The sequence below is a fragment of the Callospermophilus lateralis genome, chromosome 6, assembly GCF_048772815.1.
Source record: "Callospermophilus lateralis isolate mCalLat2 chromosome 6, mCalLat2.hap1, whole genome shotgun sequence".
NCBI lineage: Eukaryota > Metazoa > Chordata > Mammalia > Rodentia > Sciuridae > Callospermophilus > Callospermophilus lateralis.
In genome coordinates, this window is record NC_135310.1 from 3,701,559 (window position 1) to 3,724,445 (window position 22,887).

At 38.9% G+C, this 22,887-nt stretch overlaps 1 protein-coding gene across 2 annotated transcripts in view; it reads left to right on the forward strand.

The window, feature by feature from the left end:
- Pde10a (phosphodiesterase 10A) overlaps nt 1-22,887 on the forward strand; it is a 263,627-nt gene that overhangs the window by 74,148 nt on the left and 166,592 nt on the right. Inside the window, exon 1 of one of the 2 annotated variants that reach the window (XM_076858047.1) lies at nt 3,143-3,267. The exons of the other annotated variant lie outside the window; for it this stretch is intronic. Within the exon in view, the coding sequence (XP_076714162.1) occupies nt 3,231-3,267 (37 nt within the window). The 5' untranslated portion in view covers nt 3,143-3,230. Of the gene's footprint in view, nt 1-3,142; nt 3,268-22,887 lie in introns of those variants that run through there. 2 annotated transcript variants of the gene reach the window in all.

Sequence of the window (22,887 nt, forward strand, 5' to 3'; positions counted from 1 at the left end):
ACAGGAGATGGCCTGATGGTTTTGGTAAGAAGTAAGAGAAAGTCACATGATTCTGGATGCTCACTGTCATTCTCCTTAATCCTTGCCTCTACCTGGTTACCCAGGCTTGTCTGTCTCCTACTCAACTCTCTCTCCTTCATCCCCCTGTCCAGCAGCTGACGAATGGACATTCCTGGCATCAGTCCTTTCCATGGAAGGAAATGTCATTCTGGATGTAAATCTGTTTTTATGATTCTTCAGATTAGACTCTCACCAGTTGCTCATAGAGAATGAGGTACTTAGCATGCCATGCAGATCCTGAAACTCTGTTATCTTTGAGAGCTTTATCCTCTACCCCTTCTACATGCTCTTTATATATAGATTTTTAAAAAAATCTTCTAAAGGTTTGATCTTACCTGGGAAGAGAATATGTGCTGTTCCTTCTGCCTGAGATGCCCTTCCTGTCTTGCTCATCAGTGCATTACAAGACTGAATTTGTCTGTGAGAGCCTTCTCTGACCTTAATGTTCCACCTAGTCTGGTACTTTTCTTCCTTTTCTTACAAACCTGGTGGATTATTGTTATACTTCTCATCCACTGTCATGTAGATTTTTGTGTGACACCATTCTGAGCACTCAATGGCAGGTGCATTAGTAATCTTTCACTATTAACTGGCACAGGCCCAACACAGACATGCCTGACTTTTAGGCAGTTGAGGAATTAAGGCAGAAGTAGGTAGAAATCAGTTGGTCTCTATGTTAGGCATATAAAAACAAAAGTGGAAGAAGACAGAGTTTGGTGGTCCAGAAGAGCAAATGTGGTTGGAGGGAGTTTGAAGTTAGCCTAGTTTTCATGAAAGTATCGAGGGCCTTGGCAGAGGGGAGAGTAGCAGGAGACAAGGCTGCTTAGGAACAGATCATGGATGTGCTTGCATACCTCAAGAATTTTTCACTTTGTTCTGAAACGGTGAGGACCTGATGAAATATTTCTCAAAAAACATACAAAAACCTGAAAAGACATGATTGTCATTTTGGTTCACATGGCATTTTGTGTCTATCCTACCTTTCCTTGGGTTGTAGCATTCACAGGAGAATCTATGAGTCAACAGTACTTCTGGATACTTGCTGAGAAGGGAGGAATGGTAGGTAGAGGGACCAGTTAAGGATGTGTCTTTTTGTCAAGTACTTTAACAGTTCAGGAATCCAAAGGGGAAAAGAGCTTGTATTGGTTGAGCTGAAAGGGATGGGGGTGGCTGGTGGCTGTGGGGGCCTCTTGCTTATAGGAGTTAAGAACTCAAGAAGCAGGGCCTCAGGGGCAGGTCACTTGGCAGGTTCCATGGAGGTACCATGCCAGCCTGGGAGAGAGCAGAGAGCCTGCAGAGCTGCGCCGGAGGTGGCTGCGTGCCCATGCTTTGGGCTGCCAGGGCAGGGCAGGGCAGGGCAGAAAGTCGGCAGAAGGAAAGAATGGAGGGAGGAATGAGGGAGAAAGAGGGAGGGAGGAAGTTAGGAAGAGGGAAGGCGGAAGAAGGAAGTGAGGGGGCAAGGGAGGGAGGAAGGGGGGAATGGAGGGAGGGAGGAAGTGAGGGGGGAAGGGGGAGGAAGGGAAGGAAGAAGGAAGTGAGGGAGAAAGGGAAGGAGGAGGAAGTAAAGGGAAAGGAGGAAGGGAAGAGAAAGGGAAGGAGGAAGGGGAAGGGAGGAAAGGAGGGAGGAAGGGAGGGGAAAAGAGGAGGGGGAGGAAGGGGGAGGAAGGCAGGGAGAAAGGAAGGAAGTGAGGGGGAAGGGAGAAGGAGGGAGGAAGTGGGGGTGAAGGGAGGGGGAACGGGGGGGAAGGGAAGGAAGAAGAAAGGGAGAAAGAGGGAAGGGGAAGGGAGGAAGAGAGAAAGGGAAGGAGAGAAAGGAGGAAGGGGAAGAGACGGAGGGGGAAGGAGGAGGGGAGGGGAGAGGAAGGGAGGGAGAAAGAGGAAGGAAGGGAGGGAGAAAGGAGGGAAGGAAAAGAAGGGAGGAAGTGGGGGCGAAGGGAGGGGGAAGGGGAAGGAAGGAAGGGAAGAAGTGGAGGAGAAAGAGGAAGGGAGGAAGGAAGCAGATGGAAGGGGGAGGGAGGGAGCACCGGAAGGAAGGGAGGGCCGGGGTCCGGAAGTGACGTCACAGGAAGTGGCTGCCACCTACTCTGTTCTGTGGTGCTGTGTGGTGTCCTGGGCGGCCTTGGCCTGCTGGGTCCCACAGCAGCGAGGCCAACCGTGGCAGGTGGCAGGTGGTTGGCAGGTGGCGGGTGGCGTGCGCGCCCCTGGGCCCTGGGCGGCCTCCAGGGCACAGGAGACCAGGGTCTTCGCAGCCGGCCATGCGGGCCCAAGCCTCTGCCACCTGCCTTCCCTGGACCTCGGGCTCCCGCGGCACAGAGGCCAGGAAGGCATGGTCGAGAGGGGGTGAAGAAAGATGAGCCAGGGAGGGACAGCGGAGGGACAGTGCTGTGCCCTGCTCCACAGGGCTGTGTTGCTTAGAGCACCTCTGGCCAAGCGGGAGGATCTAGCTTCAGATTGTTTAAGCACTAAGTTACATGCAGGTCATGAAACTAGAAGCCTGGAGGTGGGGTGGCCAAGGGGTGATTGACTCAGTGACTGGCGTCGTCAGGGGCCGTGTCGTTGTGCTGCCCAGTCAGCTACTTGGTACAGTTCTGCTGCTGGCAGAACTAGCTGTAGGCCTGGCGCACATTGCAGGAAAGAGTGGCTTTTTTTTTTTTTTTTGGTCATTGCACCTGAACAAATGCAATGGAGGGGAATGAGAGTATTACCAGAGTTGGTTTAGTAAATTAGGATTCATTCTGAGCTGGACGAGATAGTGTGACCCTTCCTGAGGGGGGCAAATGGTGGCTAGCAGTATTCTGAACAAAGGCAGTAGCAGTGGGTATGGAAAAGGCCAGAATAAGTCAGAAATGCCATGGAGGTAGGATGGACAGATCTTCGCTGTCCTGTGCATTTAGGGACTGAAGAAGAGGGTGGCTTGGAGGATGGCTGGGGTATGCAGCTTAGGTGACTAGGAGGAAGAGGATTTCACTAAAAGATGGGATGCAGAAGAAGGAGGAGTAAGGATTCAAGGAAGTTAAGGTATAGTGATGCTGAGAATTATCTGATGGTTACTTGGTTTTTTTGTTTGTTTTTTGTTTAGAAGCTAATGGTATAGATGTAGAAGTCATCCACAGAGATGTTACAGTTGAAGAGATGGGGGTAGAGAAGACTTTGAAGGAAAAGAATGTAGAATGAGGATAGAAGAGAGAAAATCCCAACATTTAACAGGTGAGTAGAGGATACTAAGCTAGCCAAAAGAAATGCAGAAGGGAAATTCAGAGAGATAGGAAACAGCTCTTTGAAGTTTTGAGTTTTACTCTCCAGTTTATTAAATTTATCAATTGACTAAAACTTGCTTTATTTAGACATAGAATTGATTTTGACACCAGGCCCCAGGCAATTCCCCATAGCATCCTTGGCAGGATTTTATTGTATTAAAATTTTATGGTATTTTATATTGGATGGGTTAATTTTAACACTTTTTGAGGATTTCCTTGAAGTTCTATTGGTTCATTTTGTTTTTCATAGGACATTTGGTCTGTTTAGGAATGCATTTGCTTTAAGCAAATTGATTATTGACTAAAATTTTTTTTTTGCCATGTTATGTAGGAGAAATTTTCAAGAAAGTGTGGAATCAGTTAGCAATATCTGATAATGCTGAGACCCAGGAAGATAAGGGCTAGGATAATCAATCATAAAACTGAAATAATGATATTTAAGAGTTTGGGGGAATTTTTTTTTTAAATGAGTAGTTTCATTGTAGGCTGAGGGCTGAACTCATGGGGTTATGATTAAGGAAAGAGTTAGAATTAAGGACACTAAAGTAAGTACAAGTCTACTCTTTATACTTTGTTGGTAAAAGAAAAAAAAAAAAAAAAACAGAACGTGTGTTGGGTTTACCAGGTTTGAAGGAAGTTTTGTTGTTGTTTATGATGATATTTCAGGGTTGGTGGAAATGTGAGCATATTAAAAATCTATTAGCAGGAAGTATATTTTGAAGACATGAAATATAGGGGGGAGAATAATTAAGTGAGCAATGCAAAAGAGGAACTAAACCAAGAAGAAGAGCTAGCTGGGTTTAGAGAGAATGGAAATTGGGTAGAGGTTCAAAGAAATGTTGAAGCAGAAAGATGAGTCCTCTTGGGGGAAAAGAAGGTCAAATTATGTCACAGGATAATGATGTGTCTGAATGCTCAAGAGTAATGAGCAGTCTTGGCTTGGCTGTTGTGGGATCAGGACAGGAGTTGTCTATAGGGAATAAAAGAATTAACAGGACTGCGTTTTAAACTCTAACCACTGAGAAATGCTAGTGAAGAGAATTGGATGGTTGGGTTCACCTTGCATTGGGTTTACACAGGGAATTCTGGGGTACACACTGGGGTGTCAATGAAATAACTGGCAAAGGTTTTCAGATGGTTGAGGAACAAAGTGAAGAGAGACAGAGTGTACAACTGAGAGCACAGACCAAGCTCAGGAGTAATGAAGAATGACATGTGAGGATAGGATGATGCGTTCACAGAGGGAACTTCTGTCATGGGAGAGTGGGGACAGTTTTTCTCTTATCCATGGTTCAGAACAGCTGATTTCTGACCCATACAGAGTTGTATAGAATTAGTTAATTGTGTTTATTCTAATTTAACAGATGAACTTGAAGGAATAATAAATGCGTATTACCAGGATTACAAAGTAACATGTGCAATACAGTGTGTGTGTGTGTGTGTGTGTGTGTGTGTGTGTGTGTATAGTACTGTTGGTGATGTTGTAAATCATGGTATAAATGCACTGTAATTTTTAAAAGAGTAATATACAGTGTGAGTTAACACTAATAAATAAAAATCTTGTTCTTCAAAGTACAAATATTTATTACATTTGTAAAATTAGTTTTCAGTTAGCAAGTGCAGTGTTTCTCTAAATATTTAAAATTTGTTTTAAAATTTTTTTTGTCTGTGTGGTGCTGGGGACTGAACTCAGGGCCTTGTGCATGTGAGGCAAGCACTCTTCCAACTGAGGCATACCCTTAAAATGATTTTTTAAAGCAAAGATAGATTTAAACAAATATTTAGGGGCAAAGTAGTTCTTGTAAGACTTTGTCTTTGACTGGTGTAACTGTTTGAACCCCACATGACCTAAAGTGACCCTCTTCTTCTTTGTGTTTAGAGGTATGAATATCAGCCAATATTTGAAAGCAGTCTTAAGCCTATTGCCAACTCTCAAGCACCTTTTTAGTGGAGCTAATGTAAGATTTACATGTACTTTTCTAAAAAATTGCTTTTTCTTTAAATCTTCTAAGTGGAGCCAATGGCCTCATAGTTCTGAAAGTATAACTTCAGCTTTCACTTTCATAACTAAGAGAATAAGGGGTTGTCATATATAGCTAGGTTGCCCTTTAAAAAAAACTCTCTTAAGGTTGGATTTAATCATAATTAGTGTAATGTGTTGGATAGTTTGTTTTGTTAATAAGTTGCTCAGAGCTGCGTAGTTCATAACTTTAACCTACACCCTCACAATCACACACACCTTCCTTCCGCTGGGGTTCACACAGTAATGTTGAAGTGCCAGAGACTGTCAGCTGATAAGATAAGAAGCACATGTCCATTGCCACAAGCCTGGGGTCCCTCTTGGGCCTGCTGACGCACACAGTCCTCTCCTGATGTCAAAGGGTTGATAAGCAGCACCTTGGCTCCTTTCCTGAATTTTGTGCCAGAGCAGAGGAAAAGACTCTTTGTCTTGGCTGGGGGGTGGTAGTGGGGAGGAACTGTATTGAGATTTTTTTCTTTTTTAAAATTATTGCTTTTCTTGACTATAAGCCAGATTCTTGTCTGTTTAAATATTATTTCTGAAATGTTTGGCAGAAATGTTTATTAGCAAAAATATGGTTAATTCATCATGCATGATATTCTATGATTTGTTGCTCCCTATAAAGTTTTACATTTGTCATTTTTTGGTGAGAAAATAAATATGGCAAATTTGATTAAAAAAAGATAGTTTAGTGGGTTTCATGAAAAGAAGTTCTTATACTCTCTGCATTTACCCCCCATCTTAATAAACCTAAGCAGGGGGGAAGCTAATCATGACCTAGCATGATTTCAGCTTAACATCTGATAAGCTGTTTATCTCGACTTGCTTATTGACCTTTACACTAAAACATGGAGAAATCAGGGATTCCTGGGATTGAACTATTCACTAATTCTACTGATTAAAAACTACCCAGACACAGAACACACTCCACAGCCAAACTGTCATTACAGAGATAAAGTCTCAGTAGTATATCATCCAGTAGAACATCTGCTCTAACTATTTTAATGGCTCTTTATGAAATCTAGAATATGAAGATGAGTATAAACCTGTAATCCTGTGGCTACCTTGTTAAAAAGGGGAGCACAGGTGTGCATATTAGAGTGAAAGATCTGAAAATCTACACAGCTAGCATATCATATATCAGAAGTTACTAGTCACTAGTTATGCTGTCAACTCAGGTTAAGGAACTTTATCAGGCTTTTCATTATAGTCTAAATTTCAGATTATCCACTAGCTGAGCAAAGTCAGCAGTAAAAACTGTGGGTTGCAGCAATCAGTATCCACACATCATTCGAGCCATATGGAAGGGTAAAGTGCACAATTTGAAAATGAAAATGCTGTGAAGAATGGTTTTATTTTCAAAGAAAAAAAAAAAAAGAAAAGTTTTGAGAATTTAGAAATAACTACCAAGTTCTTTCAGTGCCATTTTTGATTTAAGATACTTTCTTGAGGCTTCTTTTATAACAATGTAGTATTGTACCTTTCATTGACTAATATTTTATTGATTTGAGTACGAACTAATTTTTTTATACTTAAGTGCTAGCAATAGATGACATTTACTGAAAACTACTTTAAGCAAATTCCATTTATGCTTATTTAATCCTTAAAATAATCCTATGAGGTATAGGTATTATTATCTCCATTTTCCAGATGAGGAAATTGGGGCACAGAAATATTGAGTAATTTATTCTGCTAATTCAGAAGAATTGCAGTAGTCTTGTCTTTAACAATTACAGTTTTATGGTGTAAAGTGTAAACTACATGGAGTGAATGACCATAAAAATAATGTTGTCTTTCTTTATCAATTGTTACTCACTGTCATTAAGTGATTAATTATCGAAGAAAGGAATTAGAGTCTTAGAGGTAATCAGTGACACAGATGAAACTTCAGAGAAAGGAGAAGTGCTGTGTTTGTGTTTAAATCTTTACAATAACTAAAGATAAGTGAATATAATTCTGGGTTTTGCTGCTTCTGTGAAGTAAGCTTAGTGAGCAAGTTTAGATGCTTTATCCCTGCTCATAGAGTGTGTTGGTCACCAGGAAGAACTTGGCTCACTCAATGTTAAGCAAGAACTAGTAGCTTTTTATGGTTCAGGGGTAAGATGTTTGACAGCACTGCAGCAAGTTGGCTCTACAGCAGAGTTATATTAGGAGCAAATGAATGGAAACCTTTGAGGTATTTGCAGTACACCTTCAAACAGTGTGGCTTGACTGTGGATTATGAGGAAATAACATAGCCGTATTGCCTTGTACTAAACACTTAAGAAGGATAATGTTTGAAAAAGGATCACCAATTTGCCTAAGAACAAACGGCCGGGCTAGTGGTAGATACTGCTTTCTGCCGGGTGGATCCAGGGTAATATGAGTGTGTCTTAGCTGGGATCAAAATAATGAAATTACTACAAGTAATGAAATGCTCCAGTATGGTTATGAAAACCTTCATTTACTCATTCAGTTCCCAAGTGTTTGTTGAACGTCTACTATGTCAAAGTATAGTGGATGCTGTATTGGATATTCTAGAATATTCTATATTCTATAGAATTATATATTCTATATAATGTCTAATATAATATTCTGTATTCTATATTGAATATATAGAATATTCTATGTTTTATATTGTCTACTCACTAAAATTTATTTGTAACCTCATAATACTTGCTGTGCTTGCACTGTCATTTTTGCATGTGCAGAGTGATTGGTTGATGAAAATATTGTCACCAAAAGCTTGCAGGAACCTAGCCTCATATTTCTACTAGAGGCAGTGGTTTGGTACTTGAAGATTCAGTGTTTGTGTTGATTTTACAGAACATAACTACTACTGACAGTACTTGACTATAATTACTAGGCTCTGGGGATAAGAAGATAAATAAGATGTAGTTTCTTTTCAAATATTATGTTAATGGTAGAGAGACACCTTAAGTCAATGTTTAACAAATTGATATAGTAAAGGCCCTATAAAGCATAAATCTTTCAATAGACTTTGAAAACAATGTGTTGTATTGCCAGCTTATTATCTTTATTAAAGAAAATGGAATTATTTCCTCTTTTAAAATTAAGTAGCATTTGAGAAGGTGATTTTTGAAAACATTATTCATCTTAAAAGAAATATACTGTTTTCTTGATGATAACCTAGTAATAAGTGAATTGTAAAATTCAAGTCAGTGCTTTTTGAAGTATATGCTAAAAGATTATTATTATATGCACTGCATTAATTCTTACTGAGGGATTGTTCCATTTATCATGATTATTTCTCCTAGTTGATTGTATTAAATTTAAGTTTGTAGTCTTAATATGTATATTTCAGCTTAGATATCAGATCAGATTGATAATCCTTATTTTTGTGTCTCATCATTTTTTTACATAATGTTTTACAGTTATTAAAAAGTATAATTCAGCCTTTTTAAATAATTTTAGAAACAAGTATAAGATTTTTTGGACCAGAAAGTGTTAGTTTAAATTGTGATTCTTCAGGATTTGTGTGTTGAAATCCTAGTGCCAAGTGCCTGAGGCTTTGTGATTTGAACTTCTGGTCTCCTGGCTGTTTGGGGAATAGGGCCTTTAAAGAGATGATGAAGTTAGATGAAGCTCACAGGGCAGGGCCCTAGTCCATAAGACTGTGTTTTCTTGGTAGTACTAGCAAATTGGTACTCTCCTTTCTGAAAATCATTCTGAGTTCAAAGGACATTTTAGTTTCTGTCCTAACTTTTCTTGGCTATTCATTGTTTTAAACAAGCATTGTATGCATCGCTCACATTGGAAAGTTCTTCCTGCTCATTTTTTTCCTCTCGAGAAAACAAAACTAAACACCTCCCATTGAGTCCCACTTCCCAACACGTACATGAACTGGAAACTTAACCCTAGTGCAGCAGTGTTGGGAGGTGGGGCCTAGTGGGAGGAGTATAGGTCCTGAGGCTTCTGCCCCTCTGAAGGGACCAGTGCCCTGTACAAACAGGCTTGATGCTGGGAACTCGATCTCTTGCTCACTTTTGCCCTTCTTCTGTGGAAAGATGCAGCAAAAATTGCCACTGTTGCCAAATGTAGACCCTTTGCAGACTTCCCAGCCTCCAGAACCCAAAGTCAATGAATTTCTGCTCATTATAAATTACTGAATCTGTGCTATTCTATTATAGTAGCACAAAAAAAGCTGAGGCAACAACTTTTATGAATGTGCAAATATAATCAGACAATGTTATATACCTACATACTCTTTTACATTATCTCCCATTATTTTCTAGTTTTTCATTGTATATAATGTGGACTTCCCATTTTATTTCTTAGACAAACTTCCTCTCAGAGTATTCTCCTGATGGTACTATGTTCACCTCATTTAGCGTCAATACTTGAAGGAAACGTGGGCCAAAAAAATGTATTAAGGACAATAATATCTCCAATGAAAAATCAGCAGCATGGAAGAATTACCCACAAGTGACTGACATTTTTCTGGCTCAGCCCCTACAAAGAAAGTTTCTCTGCTTCTCTCATCTGTGGTGTAAGTGTGTGATTCTGGCTTGGCAGTCTACTGTTATCTTGCTTGTGGTGCCAGCTGTTGCGGGGAAAGAAGGCATGTTTGCTTCCCTTTATGCAAATGCTTAAAGGGTTCTTCTTTTTTTTTTTTTTTTAAATCAGCTCTAATCAGTTATACATGACAGTAGAAAGCTCTTTGATTCATTGTACACAAATGGAGCAGAATTTTCACTTCTCTGGTTGTGCATGAAGTAGAGTCACACCATTTGTGCAATCATACATATACCTAGGGTAATGACGACTGTCTTGTTCCACCCTCTTTCCTACCCCTTTGTGCCCTCCTCCCTCCCCTTTGCCCCGTCCAAAATTCCTCTACTCATAAAGTGTTCTTTTTAATGAATAATTTATTAGGCATAAGTTATATGGAGAACTAGTCTTTAAAGCATCTGCAAATTTGATTTTGAAAAAACTTTGTGTTTAATTGTTTTGTAAATCAAAGAACCTTTTTTAAAGTACATAATCTCATCCTTTTAAGTAAATTCATATTTTGTTTTTAAACCCTAGATTTGGTTTGCGCTAGGCTTCCATCCCTGGTGTCATCACCCCTCCTGTCCCTGGTACTAGGAATTGAATCCAGGGGCTTTCTACCACTGAGCTACATTCCTAGCACTTTTTGTCTTGAGATAGGGTCTCACCAAGTTGTCCAGGCTGTCTCAAACTTACAGTCCTTCTATCTCAGCCTCTTGAGTAACTGGGATTACAGTATGCTTGGATTTCTAAAGATCATGCATTTTGAAAGATTGATCAAGGAGAGTGTAGTGTGTTGAATACCTGACCTGCCCCCATCCAAATGATATGTCAGTGTCTCGAACCCAGAACCTGTAAATGTTATCTCATTTGGGGAAGAATCTTTGCAGATGTGATTAAGTGCGGATCTTGAGATGAAATCATCCTGAATTACTTCTGTGGGCCCTAAATCCAATGACACATGACTTGAAAGAGGCAGCAGAAGATTATATGGTTAGAAAAGGAGATGACACTGTGATCACAAGAGGATAGATTAAAGTGAAATGGCCACAACTAAGGAATGTTAAGAAACAAATTCCCTCTGGAGACTATGAGAGAATGAATTTCTGCTACTATAAGGCAATCAGGTCATGGCCAAAGGAGACTAATACAGAGGGTGCTCCGTTGTTCTCCTAACCTAAGTCCTCCCTCCTAATGCCATCACAGCTGGGATTAAGTTTCAACATAGGAGTTTTGGAGAAACGCAAGACATAAAATAGTGAAGTCAAGATTAATTTTTAAGTTGATTGGTGAAATTGGAATGTGTGCTTTAAGAAGTAACCCAGCCTACAATACTTGGAAGAGAAAAAAGAATAAAAAATTCACTTCCCCATGTGGAACCCAGAACAAAGAATGGCAGCTGTGTGGGCTGTCAGTTTCCACTGTGTAATTTAATACCCTAAATTAAGGGAAAGAGATGTTATATCTTAAATGAGGGAAAAATGTTTTATAGAGCAGTACTGTCCAATAGAAATGTAACAAAGCAAAGATGACAGATGTAAGTTAAAATATTTTAGTGGCCACTTAAAAAAGTAGGGGAAATTACTGAGACTTATTTATCTAATATACTGTAATTTTAACCTAGGATTCCTATATCATTATTTCATATGGTATGAGACATCCTTACATTTGAATTGTTCTTCAAAATCCAGTGTGTACGCTCACACTTGAGTAGTAGCTTTTCAGGCACTCAATAGGTGTATGTTCCCAATGGCCACTTATTGGACATACACAGCTCTGTGCATTTTGTAGTGCTAGAATGGTGTTTTTTTAGTTCTCTTTCCCCACCAAATGTCAGTTTTTAAGGACATAGGCATTTACTATTTATTGAGATTTAATATTACCTGTGCATTCTAACAGAGCCTCTACTTTTTGTCTTTGAGGAAATTACCCTATTAATCATTTTGTTCTTTAGGAAATAATTTAAAGAAACCCTTGTTCAACCTTGCTATGTGCTAGATACTCTGTATAGGGGAGATGTTAGAAGGTAAGTTAGAGATTTCAACTTCCAAAAAAATTGAAATCTTGAGGTCAAAGCAAACAAATATGTCACTGAGAAGACGAAGTAAAACAAGGAAACCTAGTGGTGAGAGCTTTGGATTTGGATTCAGAAAGTCTTGGATTTGATCCTAGTGTCGGTAATGATTAGCCAGATGTGAGCATGAGTTATTTACCTCTTGGGACCCCTATAAGTTATTGAGGAAGGTTGATAAAATGCCCGACACCTCTTAAACAATAAATGATGATTTTTTAAAGTATTGGGAAATGAAAAACCTAGTTACTGAGTGTGTCAAGGGTGTGGGGAGACTGGTAATGGTTTCATAGTGGCATGACGAACAGATCCTTCTGTGGAAGTGAATAGGGACAGAAAAGCACCATCAGTAGTGGGATCAGCACACCTAAGGACACAGGGACAAAAATAAAAATAAAAATTGGTTGAAGACAAGATAGTTTTTCTGAGCAGTTTTTAACCTATGACTGCGTTTTAAAAGCAGGTTTGAATGTCACTTTTATCCATTGTTAGTTGTAAGTAATTTAACCTCTGAATTTAAAGGTTCCTTGATTGTGAAGTGAGGTTTATGGTAATACCAAGAGCCGATCTGCTCGCTTCTAGTATTCCTCTAAGGATAACTGCTTTTCTAGTAACTCAGAGACAGACCTTCTTCTCTAGCTTTTTATTGAGTAGACTCGTGCAATATTTACTCTGTTTTCTGGCTTCTTTGGTTCAGCGTTATGTGCTTCACTCATACTGTTGCACACAATGGCTATTAGTTCATTCTCAGGGCCATGTAGTATTTCATCCTGTGAATATATTAACTCCTCCTGATTGATTCTGCCATTGATGGTTGTTTGGTGATTCTGGGTTTTGGCTGTCTTAAGTAGTACTTTCTGGTATATTTTAGTATTATCTAAGGCTTCTGATAGACGTAAGAAAGCATTTCTGAAAGATGGAATTCCCGGGTCATAGGAGATTAACATGTTCTACTTGAGTAGATGCTGCCACACAGTTTTCCAATCTGATTGTACCATGACATTCCCAGAAGCAATGTATTAGAGTAGGGGTGGGAGTTTTGTATTTCTGATTTTGCCATATTTCTCTTATGAAAGCTGGGTTTGATTGTTACTCTGCTGTCTTAGAAACACTCGTACCAAATGTCTGTCACTGTTTTAGTCAGCTTTTCATTGATTGACCAAAGTTCTTGACAAGAACAATTTAAAGGAGGAAAAGTTTATCTTGGCTTACAGTTTCAGAAGTTCAGTCCTTGGTCAGCCAACTTTGTAACTCTGGGCCCTAGGTATAAAGAGCTTCATGGCAGAAGGGCATTGTTGGGGAAAGTAGCTCGGAACCTGGCAGCCAAGAAGCAGGGATGGGGAGCCTGGGAGGACAGAGGAGAGTGAGCATTCGAGCGGGCACACACTCTAGCTCTCTGCTCACTAGAGATAAAATATAAAATGCAAAGCCATGCCTCCAGTAACCTACTCCCTCTAACCACAAACTACCTGCCTACAGTTACCACCCAGTTAATCCATATCAGTGGATTAATCCACAGATTAGATCATGACTCTCAATAACCTAGTCACTTTACCTATGAACATTCATGCATTGTCTCACACACGAGCTTTTGGGAGACACCTCGTGTCCAAGCCATAAAATTCTTTTTCTGGCCCCGCAAAGTTCATGACCATCTCCCATTGAAAAATATATTTAGTCCATTTCTAGGAGTCCTCTTAGTCTGAACAGGTCTAGGATTTTACAGAAGTCCAAGTCCAAAGTCTCCTTTGAGATTCAAGGCAAACTGTCAATGTGAGCTCCTGTAAAAAATCAAAAATAAGTTGCATATATCCAGTATCTAAAGGGACAAAGAAACATTTCCACTCCACAAGGCAGAAATGAGGGCAAAGAAAAAGCATTGAGACCAAAGCAAAACTGAAGTTCAGCTGGGCAAACAAGTTGTGTGGCTCCCTGTCCAACAACCAGGGCACATGGCATGTGATAGTCTCTCTAAAGGGTGGACTCTACCCATGTGAACTTGCTTGTTGAAGCTCACATGGCCTCCCTCTTGGCTTGACTCAGCTCTATTCATGAAATTTTACTTGGCAGATCTTCCATATTACTGACTTTTTTAGTCTTAGGTGTCTCTACTACCGCTTCAGCTTCCTTCTTGTATCTACACATTTTCCTCTGAAGGGCTGCTATAGGGATTCCAACCTTGCTACACTCTGCCTGACTTCTCAGGCCTTCCTTTGAAATGCTAGTGAAAGCCTCCATCACCCTTTATGCCAGCATCCTGAATTCCTGCAGAACCAACACCATGTGGTTGATGCCGAGGTCTGCCACCATCTTGAGCAGTGGCTGAGCCTCCAGGGACAATGACTTCAGCAGGTTGTAGGTGCCTGGGTGGCTGAGTACAGTGAAATAACTTCTTTTCCCCACCCCACCCCCATGCAGGCAGGGTGCCCCCCTGCTCTTTTCTCAAAGGAATTTTTACTTTTACATCTTTGAGTCTACAATAAGCATGGTCTTACCAATTCCTGAGAAGCCCTCATTCTATTTTTTTGTTGTTTCTGTGTAAAGCACTTAGCATCTCTTTAGTGGCTGTAATCTCTTAACTATGGCTTTGTTACCCCTAGTTTTAGTCCTTTTCTGGACAAGCTGAAACTTTTTCAAATCTTTCAACTTTACTTTCTGCTTTCCTGATTATCACAGGAAACTTGGCTCCCCACAATAGCCATGCAGCTATCTGAGTGCTCTCCTGCCTTTTCATTTCCTCTACCAGATTAGTCAGTCACCTTTAAGTTTAGCCTCATAGAAAGTATCAGGACATGGGGAAAATGTAGATAACTTCTTTGCTAGAATGTAACATGACTGTGCTTTTGTCTAGTTTCCAATAGAGTCCTCTTTCTCCTCTGAAATCTCATGAGCCCAGTCTTTACTCCAATGGTCCTGTTGACATTCTGGTCTTCTGAGCTACCATGAGACTCACTCATCTATGTGTACTTACACTATTCTAAAGCTTTCCAGTTTGCATCTTTAAACTTTTCAATATTCCTCCCACAAATTAGCAACAAATGTTTCTGAACCACATGGTCAGGTGAGTTACAGCAATGACCCGACATCTGGGGTGCCAGTTTCTGTTTTAGGCAACTTTTCATTGCTGAGACCAAACTACATAACAAGAACAACTTGGGGGGGGGAAGTTTTTGGCTCATGCTATGGTCACCTGGTTCTGTAACTCTGGGTCTTAGGTGGGGCAGAACATCATGACAGAACGATGTGGTAGAGGAAAGCAATTCAGCACATGACAACCAGGAAGCAGAGAGAGAGCTCTGCTCACTAGGGACAAAACATAAACCCCAAGGTCACACCTCCAGTGATGTACTTCCTATAGTCAGAGCCTATCTGCCCGCATTTACCACTGCATTACCTACTTTATATCAGTGAGTTAACCCATTGATGAGGTCATGAGTCTCATAATATCATTTCATATTGGAACATTCTTGCATTGCTTCACACATGAGTTTTGGGGGGTACCTCATTTCTAAAGTGTAACAGTTGTCTTCAGAGATCAAGTGTCTCAGTGGTCATCATGCATTGTTATTTGACTTGCTTTTTCTGTACCTTCAGCTCTCCAAGCTTTGCTGTGGCATGTGCCACTCAGCCAGGCTAAGTTAGTGTTGCTATCATGACCATATTTCCTGACACTCATTTCTAGACTTTGATCCCATAGTGTCACCTTTGCCATATACCTTCTCTGTTCTTTTTTGCTGGCTCTCCTTGGTCATTAGAGCCTGTTCAGATATCACCTTGTCCTGCAAGTTGTCTCTGCCCGCCCCACCAGCAGGACTTATCACCCATGTGTTTGACTTTCTCTTTAGATTCTGAAAGCCTCAGTGAAAGTGAGAGGGACAACAGTGTTGTTCTATTTCTAACATAGTGTAGCACCTGGGGTCATACTGTGTGCTTTGTGAAGCTTTATTGAATAGTAAATGCCTCTTTTCTGTAAGATGAGCATGCATTACCCCTAACTTGCTGCACTATTTCACAGGTGAAGTGAGATCAGTGAATCCACCTAGGCCATGGGCTGTGGCAAAGATTCTATCAGTACTCATGGGCTGAGTGCCTTTATTAACCTGACTTGTCTTCTTTTGGGGGAAAGGTCTCTATTTATCTTATAGTTTATAATTCTAACCTCTTTGTGAAACTGCCAGTTATTATTTAATACAAACTGGCTAGGATTTAAGTCTTAGCCATTTTGCTAATTGAACTGGGACTTTTTCTTTTTTTCTTTTTGCCTTAGCTTTCTGGTCTGTTGAAGGAAAGAGGAGTGGGGACAAGGAAACAAGGGGGAGAACAGGAGGATAGTGGGGAGGAGGAGGATTAAATAAATGCTGTGTAGATTAATATATGTAATAGCACAGAATAGAACCTAGTACTTTATAAGTGCTATATAAATATTAACGATTGTGATTTTTGTACTTTTGTACTTTACTTACTAATACAAATTTAGTGCTCAATGTATTCTGTTTTGTCTTCTTGACCATTTTAAAAAATATTTGTAAGATGGTAAGTCGAGAACAAAGGCCATATCTTTAAAAATGTCTTGTAATGCCTGGGTATGCAGAAAACACAGAAGTGCTTAAATACTTACTGATTGGTGTTCTGCTACTCTGTTACGATAAATGTCCCCTTCACTGATGAAGTGTTACTGTGTTTTGAACTAATAGGATTTTTACCTTTATTTTCTCAACCCCAGTTCAGATCTGTCATTTACATTTATAAAACATCTGTAACATACCAAGACATACTACACAATAAAAAAGGTTGGGGAAGTAGTTTTTATACCAGTAGTGAATGATGTTTTAAAAGATGGATCAATTAAACTGCTCTTTCTTTTTTAAGGTGTAGGCTATTGAGTTAAAAATACAGTCGTGCACCAAAGAACAATGTTTTGGTCAGTGATGGACCAATTATTTGACAATGATCCCATAAGATTATATAATGGAACTAAAAAATTCCTTTTGCCTAACCATATGGTAGCCAGTGGTTATTCCTGTGTTTGCTGATATAAAGAAACCTACTGTGCTACCCACCATATAAAAGTATGGCATACATAAACATACAGAGTACAGGATACTTGATATTGATCAGTGACTTATTGGTTTTGAATTGTATACTTTTATTGTTATGCTAGAGTATACTGTTTCTACTTACATAAAAAGTTTACTGTAAACAGGATGCTGCTGTGTTAGTCGGGCAGCTCATCTTATTTCTTGGTTGCACCAGGGGGTCATATCTAGTAACTGACTCCAACATGGAGGTTTATGTAAGCTCCTCAGTGCTGTGCACTCCAGGATGACATTGTCTTACAATGTGTTTCTCAGAAGGTTGCCCTGCTGTCAAGCAGTGTAACTGTCACTGTCAATGGTTGTTTAGCACTTTTACTGTGTGACTTTATTATAGTCATTATTTCATGACAAAATCATAATCTCTTTAAATATTTGGCCTTAGCTTTTTTTCACTCCAGAATATTTCCAGGAAAACATGAATTTATTTTTATGATGGAAATTGTTAGGAAAGTAAGTTTGATTTTTAGTTAATTTTGTACTTAATAGGCAACTTTTCTAGAACGTTATGTAAAGATGCATTCTTCTTTTTATAAAATAAATGTGATCTATTATTTGCATATAACCAGTTCTCTTGTCCTCTTGTTAGTCTATACACTTATTTATATTTAGGTTTGCTCAAGCTTTTGGAACAGATGGCTCTTAGATGGGTGCCATTGGGTGGCGATGCCTTGATGGTATCACCAGAGTTCTGATTCATCCTAATCTTATCCAGGCTCAAGGTTAATGATAGTGCTAATTTGTTGTTTTGCATTTGGAGGCTTGGATTTCCACTCACTGACATGCTTTCCTTAGTAAGTAGTATACCTGTGCCTGCCAGGCCAGCAGATAAACCATGTTACTGGTGGGAGTGGTGCTCAATCAGTATAAGATAAGAACAGAGAGATGCGAAATTTGGGGGATAGCGCTTATAAACTCAGAAAAATTCTTACTAAAAAATTTAGGCTTCCTATTAGATACCTCTCAACATGTCGTGTATATTTACCATATAGAAGTTATTTTACTTTCTATCAACATACTATTTAATGTAAGTTAATTTAGTTTTTATTTCCTGATCATGAGGAAAACTGAGACTGATTTTTGTGTGTGCTTATGAACAATTCCAAGGACTTAATATATATAATCCTAACCACAAGCATGATACACACAAATTCCAACATTCTAAAGAAATCCCTTTTATAGTGACACATTTCCTGACTCATGACAATTACCAGCTTGTTATCCATTGCTATAGTTTTGTCTTTTCTATAATGTCATATGAAAAGAATTATGTATTATGTAATCTCTTTTCTTTATACTTTACCCGGCTTCAATTATTTTGTTATAGCAATAGAAGATAGAGTAAGGCACATAATATTACAACCTGGAGTCCTTACAGGTTACATTTGTGTTCACTCTTGGTTGTTGTACAATCTGTGCATTTGATCAAATGCATAATGACCATTATAATACCACATAGAGTAATTTCACTGCTCTAAAAAATCCTCTACACTCTGTTTATTCATTCTATTCTCCTAACTCATGCAGCCACTGATATTTTTGCTGTCTCTATAGTTTTGGCTTTTCTAGAATGTCGTATATAGACATATAGTATTAGCCTTTTCAGATTTTTGCCTTCTTTCATTAAAGTAATATGTGTTTAAGTTTTTTCCATGTTCTTTCATGGCTTAATAGCTCATTTCTTTTTATTGCTGAATGGTATTCTATTATTTGGATGTACTGCAGTGTTATAACTTGGATCCTGGAATGTCTTGGAAAATGTCATGTGTTGAAGGCTTGTTATGCTAATGCAACAGTATCCAGAGGTGGGGTTTTGGGGAAGTGATTGGATCATGAGGACTCCAACCACATTGTATTAATCTAAAAATAACTACTGGGATATGGTGGAAACTGTAGGCAGAGGGCCTTGGTTGTAGGAAGTAGGCCACTGGGGAGTGCCCTGGAAGCTTATTTCTTGCCCCGGCCCCTTCCGCTGTGATTCTTCCCCCACCTCCCTACAAGCTGAACTATGATGTTCACGCCTCACCTGTACCCAAAATAATGGAGCTGGGCAACCATAAACTGAAGCCTCTGAAACTTGAAGTACAGTAAATCTTTCCTCCTCTGTCTTGCTATTCTCAGGTATTTGTCATAGTGATGAAAAGCTGACTAATACACTGTTTATCTGTTCATATGCAGAGATCATCTTGGTTGCTTCCATGTTTTAACAATTATGAAAAAATCTACTATAAACACTTTTGTGCAGTTTTTTTGTACCTACATTTCAATTCCTGTGAATACCAAAGAATGTGATTTCTATACAGTATAGTAAGAAAATTGTGAATTGTGTAAAAAAAATGACAAACCATCTTCTACAGTAGGATGTAACATTTCCATCAGCAGTGATTACAAGTTCCTATTGTTCCATATGCTTGCTAGTATTTGGTGTTGTCATTGTTCTGAATTCCAGTCACTCTAACAGGTATCCAGTGGTATCTTGTTTCAATTTGCATTTCTCTGATGACATAATGTGTGGAGCACCTTTCCATTTTTTCACTTGTGTGTGTGTGTGTATACAAATATATATGTGTGTGTGTGTGTGTGTGTGTGTATACACACACACACGCACACATACATACATATATACACATTTATTTGACTCTGTATGGTCTTGGACTTTTCTCCCCTAAAATGTTACTTTTTTATTTTATTGTTGAGCTTTAAGAAGTTCCTGTGTATTTTGGGTAATAGTACTTTATTTGACTTATGTTTTTATGTTTTTCACATATTTTCTCCTAGTCAGTGGCTTGTACTATCATTCTCTTGATAGTGAATTTCACAGAGCAGAAAAAATAATTTTAACAAAATCCAACTTGTTAATTCATCTTTTTGTGAATCATGCCTTAGTGGTGCATGTAAAAAGTCAAAACCAATCCCAAGGTTATTGTACAGTATCTTTTAGGAATGTTATAGTTTTATATTTAAGTTAATGGTTTTATTTTATGTTAATTTTTGTGAAGTATTTAAGGTATGTTTCTAACTTCATTTTTATGTGGTTGTCCATTTATTATTCCAGCACAAATTTTTGAAAAGACTTAACTTTGTTCCCTTGTATGGCCTTTTTTCCTTTGTCAAAGATCAGTTGACTATATTTATTTGGGTGTATTTTTGTCATTTAATATTCTATTCTATTTTTTTGTCTAATTATTTACCCAATAACTGGACTGTCTTAATTATTATAGTTTTATAGGATATCTTAAATTTGAATGTTGTCTGTCTTCCAACTTTATTTTTCTTCTTCAGTTTTTTTTTTTAATTGTTGTTGTTGCTATTTCAGATCTTTTGACTGTTCCAAGCTTTAGAATCAGTTTGGCCATATCATAAAATTTGGTTTGCACTGAATTCATAGGTCAAATTGGGGAGAACTTATATCTTTACAATATAGAGTTTTCCTATCCATAATCATGGTATACCTATCCACTTAATTTAATTATTTGATTTCATTCATCAGGTTTTTGTAGTTTATTTATATAAATCTTGTATATCTTTTATATTTCATTTCTTTATGTGCTAATCTAATATAAGTAGTTTTTAATGTCAAATTTCACTGGTCATCCTGGTACATAGGATAAAGTTTGACTGTGTGTCACCTACCTGTCATATAAGCCTGTCCTAATCACTTTTTAGTTCCAGGAGGTCTTCGTTGTTTCCTGAAACTTTTCTATGCAGTCATGCCAACTGTGAGCAGACAGTTTTATTTTTTCCTTCCCTTATTGCAAAACCTTTAGTTTCCCTTTTTTGTCTTGTTGCACAAAGATTTCTTAGCTCTCTTTTGGTTACTGCTTTTCCCATCCTCTTACTTTCAATCCATTACCTATTCTTGTCTTTGTATCTAAAGCGAATCTCTTGAAGACAACATATAGTTGTCATTTTTTTTCTTTAACCAAGTCTGACTTTTAATTGGAGATTTTAATCAATTTACATATAAAATAATTAGTGATAAGAATGTAGATATTTCTGTCATTTTGCTCTTTGGTTTTATTATTTTTGTTATTTCTGTTCTTCACTTCCTACATTAATGCCTTCTTCTGTAACCCCCCCCCCCCCCTTTTCTGGGTAGTATTTTTAGATTAGTTTCTAATTTATTTTTCTGTACATATTTTAGTTATTTTCCTAATAGATATCTTAGGGATTACAGTTGACCTCCTAAACATTACAGTCTTTTAAAAAAATTAGTACCACCTTAACTTGAGTAGTTCACAAAAATTCTGTTTCTATATAAGTTCATTCTTACCCCTTTTATGTTGTTGTTATATCTTTACATTGTATATCCAGTAACATTGATTTATAAGTTTATTTTATGCATTTGTTTTGTAAATCACATAGGGAGAAAAAGAGGACTTAAAATCAAAATACAGCCATTTGACTTTTGTGTTTGCATATGTAATTGCTTTTATCAATGTTCTTTATTTCTTCATATGGCTTTGAGGTAGTCCCTATTGCCTTTCATTTCTGTGTTAAGGACTTCCTTGCCATATTTTGTTTCATGATATACTCATGACATACTCCTTCAGCTTTTGTTTATCCTGGAGTTTCTTAATTTCCCCCCTTTTTTCCCTCCCTTTCTTCCTTCCTTCCTCCCTCCCTCCCTTCTTTCCTCCCTCCCTCCCTTCTTTTCTTCCTTCCCTCCTCCCTTCCTCCCTCCCTTCCTTCCTCCCTCCCTTCCTTCCTCCCTTATTTCCTTCCTTGCTTCCTCCCTCCCTCCCTCCCTCCCTCCTTCCTTCCTCCCTTCCTCCCTCCCTCCTTCCTTCCTTCCTTCCCTCCTTCCTTCCTCCCTCCCTCCCTCCCTCCTTCCCTCCTTCCTTCCTTCCTCCCTCCCTCCCTCCCTCCCTCCTTTCCTTCCTTCCTTCCTTCCTTTCTCCCTCCCTCCCTCCCTCCCTTCTTTCCTCCCTCCCTCCCTCCCTTTCTTCCTCCCTCCCTCCCTTCCTTCCTTCCTTCCTCCCTCCCTCCCTCCCTTCTTTCCTCCCTCCCTTCCTCCCTCCCTCCCTCCCTTCCTTCCTTCCTTCCTTCCTTCCTTCCTTCCTTCCTTCCTTTTTATGGGGCTGGGGATTGAACCCAGACCTTGTGCATGCTAGGCAAATGTTCTACCAGTGAACTAAATTCCTATCCCTTACCTTTATTTTTTAAGATATACTTTTGTTGGATGTTCTTGGTGAGCAGTTTCCTTCAGTACTTTAAATATGTAATTTTGCTGCCTTTAGCCTGGGTGTTTTAGCTGCAGTTCAGGGCAGAGATTTCTCTTTTTCATTCTCCCTGTTGCTGGTGTCAGTGATGGGATTAAGCTGGTCATGCTCAGTCAGATCTTGTCTCTGGGTCAGTGCTTGAAGAGTGTGTGGGAACTTCCTGAAGAAGCAGATCCTGGCCATGCCTGTGGTGGGCACTTGCTGAGTGGTGAGATGCAAGTGAGGGAGGTCTACATTCCTTTTACTTCTATTTTTTGATTCTGAACATGATATTTTCTTGTGTCCTGGTTTCCATGTAATTGGGAATTAGAAAAACATTGGATACATTTATTCATCTACCATGCCACAAGAAATTAACATCTAGATCTCTCTAAATACACTTATATCATATGAAGTGTGCTTTTCCTGCGTTTACTTACTGGGATATTTAATTTTATATACTATAATTTAATTAAGTACTGAAATCATTCTGACTACTATATTACATATAGTAGTCTTTTAAAATTCCACATCATATAAGGGCAAGAATCATTTTTAATGAATTAAAAGTGAGGTCCTGAATCTCTCAAATGTACCTTAATGCCTTTCAAATATTTATTTTCCCAGTGTATAATACAGATGTGGAGAGTAATTATACCGTTGCTATACAATGAAAGAGAATCTCTTGAAAGAA